Below are 6,151 nucleotides of genomic sequence, written 5' to 3' on the forward strand. Positions count from 1 at the left end.
CGCCCCCACACATTGCCCCACCACCCCCGGCCCCTCCCCCCGGGGCTGAAGCTGGGCCCCCAGGCCGCCCCTTGTGAGACCTGCTCCTTCAGATAAGGCCTCCCTCCCCGCCCCTCCTCCCCAGGCTGGCCGGCTCCCCCACGACCTATTTGCAGTAAAAAGCCTGATGCTCAGATAGGAGAAAATTGCTCCTTTTTTAAATAACTGAATGGCCGGCCTGTCATCTCTCAGGCGGAGAAAGCCCTCCCCCAGACTGGTCCCCCTTGCAGCCCTCCCCCACCTGGCAGCTCCCCTTTGGGAGGCCCCGAAGGAGCTCATCTGAGGTGCCCCGTACTCAGCTCCATCTCAGCCCCCGGGGGCAGGGTCCTTGGAGGGTGGATGGAAGCCAGAACACCCCTCATAAAGTGCAAACATCTGACCGCACGGGAAGGGAGCAGTGATGGCCACCAAGGACCCAGACCAGAGACCCCTGGCAGAGCCTGGGGCTGGGGATAGGAGGGGAGATGGCTCCCGTGCCACCCCACCCCATCTCATGGTCCAGGGGGAGGCGGGCAGAGAGGACCTGGCACCAGTCCCTGGTGTCCACGTTGCCCCGCATGTACAAGGAGGCGGGGGTGGGGGGGGCCATCACCCCACAGGGCCCTCAAAGGACTGAGGCCAAATGCCTGCCGGGCTTCCCCTGCTCAGGCCCGGTGGGAGCAGGACAGGGGGACGTCTCAAAAGTCAAGGACCTTCAAAGGATGTGAAAGAAAACTCACACCAGAAGGGCTTCAGTTAGTGAGGAGAGATGGGAAACGCTGCAATCAGAGGCTCACTGATGAGAGAGGGCAGGTACCACCTTACACCTAGTACGTGAGCAATCCGAAATCCGGGAGAGAGAGGGGGAGGGAGAGACAGAGAGAGGTTGGGCAGGACTGAGGGGCGGGCCCACCAGCTGCAGCCCCCACAAACCCCTGGAGAAGGCTTTCCTAGCCCCCATGAAGCCCTGACAAAGCCCAGCCCTGGACCCCACCATTCACGCCTGGAGCAGCCCAAGAAGCAGGGCAGCGATGATATTTATTGCAGTCTTATCTATGGCCTCAGAAAATTGCAAGTGACCTAAAGAAACTGCAAGTGACAATAACAGAATGCAGACCTCCAGAGGAGGGTGGTTGTAGATTACGGGATCAGCCCTGTGGAATATTACGCAGCCATTAAAGCTGATAACTGGGAAGATTGGCAGCAGGCGAAGCTGCCGACCGTCTCGGTTTCGGGCAGGCAGGATTCCTCTGCACCTGGAGCACCTCCAAGGAAAGCAGTGTCTGCTTGTGGGCCAGGCTGATGGGAAGAGGGAAGCCAGCCCAGCTTCCTGGGAAGAACCTCTCCTCCTTTTATTTCAGTCCTATGAGGAGTGTTCCTTGTGCAATAAATGTCTTTGCTTATCTCAGGACCATGTTCCAGTAAATGAAGACGGCGGCACACGCCCTGAGCCCCGACTCCCTGCCAGAGACGCGGCATCAGACCAGAAAGAATGAGGCGGCGGCTCCAGGCTCACCCGTGCTCGGGGCGGGGAGGGTGCGGCAGGGCCCTGGGTGGGCGCTGGGCTGGCGGAGGGGGCCTCGGCTGGAGGCAGGGAGGGAGAGCAGAAGAGGGAAATGTGGTCCCTGCCCTTTCCCCGAGCTGTCCGCAGCCCCAGGACCCCCGGGAGGGAAATGGCTGGGTTGGGGGGCTGGAGGGGGGCTGGCAGAGAGGGTTAGAGGCCCCCAGGCTGGGGCACAGAATGACCAGGAGTGCACAGCATCTGGCCAGGGCTGAAGGTGGGGGTAGAGTATACAAGGGTCCTGGAGGATGGGTCAGAGCAGAGAGTCCCAGGGGCTGGGAAGGGCGGCAGAGGCAGAGGAGGTGGGAGCCATGGAGGGCTTGGGAGCAGGGCAGCAGCAGGTCTGGTGCTTCTTCTGGTGGCGCAGGGAGGCGGGTGTTGGAGTGGGGGTGGGTGGAGACAGCAGGACAGCGAGGTGACAGGACGCAGCCTGTCAGGACCGGGTCCAGGACGAGGGAGAGTTGGCAGCAGCAGGAGAGGGAGGGAGTGTAAGGGGGTCTCCCCAAGGAGCAAGTGGGGCCCCGACTTCAGGCCCTGAGTCCTGATCTAGCCTCTGAGCTCGTTGCTGGCCAGGGCAGGCCACAAACATAGGTGTCCCAGCCGCGGGAACAGGACAGCCATGAGCTAGGCCAAACCCCGGGCCGGGTGGGTCTCCCGCCCCTGCAGGACCGCCTCAGCCCCGAAGGCCAGTAGCAGGCTCACTCAGCCGGTGGCCCCCCCAGCAGGAGGCCGTCTCACAGACGGCCCCGACTCACAGGGTGTCCGTGCAGAACAGCCTGCTGACCCCATTTGACAGATGGGAACACGGAGGTCAGAGCGGGCTGCTGACTCCTGGCTCCACCTTCCAAACACACAGTGGGTGGGAGGGCGGCCCCTGGGTGGGCTGTGTCCAGGCTCTTCCCCCCGCCCTGGGCCAGCGGTCTCCTGCTCAGATACCTCCCCTCGTTCACAGGTAAGCGACCGCAGCCCAGTGTGTGGCGAGAGCTGTCCCACGGCGGGCTCCGGGTGGTGCTGCTGGGCAGTCACAGGGCGCTGAGCTCGGGCAGGGCCTCCCCTGGACAGAGGAGGCCACCAGGCAGAGCCCCCCGGGGCGCAGGGAGGTTCCGTGTGTACAGCTCAGACGTGAAGGCAGTCAGTCCTCGGGGGATGCCAGCCACAACCGCTGTCACTGTTACTGACATGGAGAAGTGATGCGGACCCCGTCGGGATGGGTGGGGGCAGAGCCAGGGCGGGAGACACAGGCCTGCGTGATCACGGACCGCACCCGTCCCCGCTAACACGGCCATCCAGTCGTGACCAGTCCCGGTGGCTTTGTCCCAGCCCTGACCACTTGGCAGCAGCCCTAGGGGGTCAGACGGCCAGGCTGGGGCTGGGGCAGGTCCGCAGAGGGTCTCCACGCCCCTGTCTGGTCCCTGCTGCATAAAGCCAGAGGAGACGGCAGGGACGCCGCAGGGGCTGCCTGTCTCCAGCCTCGGGGGGGCTGGGCAGGAGCGGCTCACTCCTGCCTGCCTCCCTCTGCTTCCCACCCCCCAGGAGGACGACAGGAAGGGCCCCCCCTCTATCCTGAGACGAAGCCCGCAGGAGCGCCACAGCCATGGGGCCGAGCCACGGAGGACCACGAGGCACGTGCGGTTCCGCGAGCCCCTGGAGGTGGCCGTCCACTGTAAGAGGCGAGCGGGCCAGGCGGGGTGGGGGGACATCACCCAGGATCTCACCGAGGGCTGCCCTGCCCTCACAGGTATAACCCCAATAAAACCCAGGCCCACGGGGTCGGTCTGAACGAGTGCTGGTCAAAGAAACAGCAACTGGCAGGAAAAATAGAACCAGAGCTTCCCAAGTCGTTACTGTCTTCCTGAAGAAAGGCCAGTGGGTAGGCGTTCCCAGAGCCCACCCGCTCTTCCTTCCCTCAGCTCCTCTCACCCCCTCAGCCTTCACTGCCCACCTCCCAAATTCTCCCCGCCCCCTGGCCCTAGGGTCCTGGTACTGCTCCCAGAGCCCCCTCTCCACCCCAGTCTACCTCACTCCTTCTCCAGCCCTTCCCATGGGACAGTGCCCTTGTATCAGCTAGCTATGCCTCGTAACAAATCAGCACAAACATAGCAGCTTCAAGCAACCCACGCTGATTATCTCAGTGGCCCCGTGGGTCAGGGCTCTGGGCGCAGCAAAGCTGGTCCTCTGCTCAGGGTGGCACAAGGCAGGCATCAGGGTGTCAGCCAAGGCTGGGCCTCGCCTGGGGCTCGGGACCCTATTCCAAACTCACAGGGTTATTTGCAGAATTCGCGTCCTTGCAGCTGTTTTAGATGACCCTCTTTTATAAAGAGCTCGCCTGATTAGGTCAGGCCCACCCAAGACAATCTCCCTTTGATTGACTCAGTCCGCTGTGGGGATTTCCATCACAGCTGCAGAACCCCTGCCCCTTTGCCATGTTCTGTTGGTAGAAGCAAGTCACAAGCCCCCCACACTAAGCAGAGGGGACCACACAAAGGTGAGGACCTGGGGGGATCGTGGGAGCATCTTAGATTCTGCTTCCACAGCCCCCCAAGGGAGGTGCTCCCTGAGTCCCACCAAGTTGCAGATAAAACTCACTCCCCCGACGTGTGTCAGTGTCTCCCTTGAAGGCCCATCGTAAACGTCATGTCCGGGCCTCCCACAGGGGTCCTCACCCACCCTTCCCTCCCCGGTCCAGCCCCCAACCCCCAGAGCACAGCTCAGCACCCGCCTCCAGAGCTTCCCAGCAGCCCCAGAAGCAGAGACTCTCAGGTGGGGAGTCAGGGCCCAGACGGTCTGGGGCTGGTCTGGGGTCCCCCAGTGAGCCAAGTGGAATGGACAGGAGGTGGGGGGTCCTGCCTGCCTCTCCAAGGTGCCAGGCCCTGCTGCCCCCCAGGACCCCTGCAGCCTCCTCCTCCCAGGCTGCTGCAGGGGACACCCCACACTCCCGCAGGGCCCCCGGAAGGCTCTGAGAGCAGCGCCAGCACCTGGAAGCTAGAATCTGAATCAGTGAGGCTGGGGCAGAACCCTGGGTGGTGCCGGGCAGCCTGGCCGGCCGGGGGATATGGACAGCCGGCCGGGTCAGGACCTACAGGGACCTGAGTCTCCATCTGTAAAGCGGGGAAGCTCTAGCTGACCCAGCCTGTCTTGGGGTCCTTAGGGTAGGCGGGTGAGATGAGGGGCCCCAGGGGCTCTGGCTGGTGGAGGCAGCAAGCCTTCCGAGCGGGGTGACCCCCCGCTCCGCCCGAACCCACCCTCACTCTCCTCCCCAGACATCGCCTGCAGGGAGCCCTCCGCCATGGCCAGGGGTAAGTTCTGAGCCCTCGGCCCTCATCCCTCAAAGCCCCAGCCCACACGCTTGCCCAGCATAGCCCCAGCTCCAGGACACGACCAGACCCCCCACTGCTCCAGCCAGGCTCCCCACCCCGGCAGGGCCATGGGTCCCTGACGGTCACGGGTCGGCAGCAGCACCCCTGGGGTACCGTCTGCCCCCCTCACTCCTTCCCCAGGGAGGGTGCAAGGGCAGAACCTACGGGAGGCCCTGTTGCAAGGAGATCGCAGGCCCAGATAGGGACGGGGAGACCCTCGCCGCAGGGGCCCACCCGACAGGCAGCACCGAGGTGCCAGCCTCCGGGTGAGCCGTGCCCGCCCACCGCAGCCTCCCCACCAGCTCTGCGGGGAGGCGGGCGCCCAAGGGTCCTCACTGGGGCCGGGGCTCAGGCCCGCGGGCCGGGCTCACAAGTCCCCCTCGGCCCCAGCGCCCGGCCGGCGCAGGCCCCGCGACAGCGCCCTGATCCTGCGGCTGACGGCGTGCATCCTGCTGGTGCTGGCGCTGGGGCTGTGCTGCAGCCGGGCCGAGCCCGTGGCACTGGCCCTGGAGGACCTCCGGGCCCGGCTCCTGGCCCTCCGTGTGCGTCTGCAGCTCGCGGCCCTGGCCTGCTGGCGCCACCTCCTGCAGCTCTGATGGCCGGCGCTCACCTCCCCCGGGCCCAGGGGCAGCACTGCAGAGGGAGAGCCCCAGGTCGGGGCTGGGGGCGTCCAGACAGCCCTGAGCCCTGGACTCAGCGGGGCTGCTGCAGGCAGGGTGACTGGGAAAGCGGGCCCCACGGCTTGAGATCAGACGTGGGGTGCTGCGGCCTTGGATACGGCAGGCAGCCCCTCCTATTTCACGTTAGCGTGCCCTGTGAGGTTTTAGGAGAGCAAGAATTCCACCACTGAAACTCAGGGACCCACAGGTTCCAGCCCCCAGGCTACCCCTTGGGCCCCTCCCTCGCCCCAGCGGGAACTCTTGGTGACTTTGGGCCCGGCCCGGATGTGGCCGTGTGTAGCCCCTCGAGGACGGGGACACCCTCCCTGTGTCTGTGGGAGTCCTGGGAGGAGGTAAACCCGGGCTTTTGTTGCTTGGGGACTGCAGCCCAGACCCCGAAACCCCTGTGGGAGAGGCACTGGCTGCGGGGCGGCGGGTACTCCCTCCTGCAGCCACGTGCAGGGCATGGCCCCGGAGCCCCCAGCTTGTCTGACACCTGCACCGGGCCCAAGGCCTGGGGATCCCCTCTTGCCTAGCCGTCGGCCTGGGGGTGTGGC

General features: G+C 65.1%; 1 protein-coding gene across 1 annotated transcript; it reads left to right on the forward strand.

The window, feature by feature from the left end:
• Positions 1-1,443: 1,443 nt before the first annotated feature.
• CUNH14orf180 (chromosome unknown C14orf180 homolog) lies at positions 1,444-5,531 on the forward strand. The gene is made up of 4 exons (XM_024760182.1): positions 1,444-1,554; positions 3,113-3,242; positions 4,840-4,875; positions 5,326-5,531. The coding sequence occupies exons 1-4, from the start codon at positions 1,444-1,446 to the stop codon at positions 5,529-5,531; spliced, it is 483 nt and encodes a 160-aa protein (XP_024615950.1).
• The last annotated feature ends 620 nt before the right edge of the window (positions 5,532-6,151 follow it).

This window comes from Neophocaena asiaeorientalis, unplaced genomic scaffold (genome assembly GCF_003031525.2).
Source record: "Neophocaena asiaeorientalis asiaeorientalis breed wild unplaced genomic scaffold, Neophocaena_asiaeorientalis_V1.1 scaffold476, whole genome shotgun sequence".
In the NCBI taxonomy this organism is placed as follows: Eukaryota; Metazoa; Chordata; class Mammalia; order Artiodactyla; family Phocoenidae; genus Neophocaena; species Neophocaena asiaeorientalis.

Bases quoted from the DNA above. Each gene is read 5' to 3' on its own strand.
- CUNH14orf180 (XM_024760182.1), top strand. From the start codon at position 1,444: ATGAAGACGGCGGCACACGCCCTGAGCCCCGACTCCCTGCCAGAGACG. The intron at 1,555-3,112 runs GTGCGGCAGGGC...CCCACCCCCCAG, and splicing joins CCGTGCTCGGGGCGGGGAGG to GAGGACGACAGGAAGGGCCC. The intron at 4,876-5,325 runs GTAAGTTCTGAG...CCTCGGCCCCAG, and splicing joins GCCCTCCGCCATGGCCAGGG to CGCCCGGCCGGCGCAGGCCC.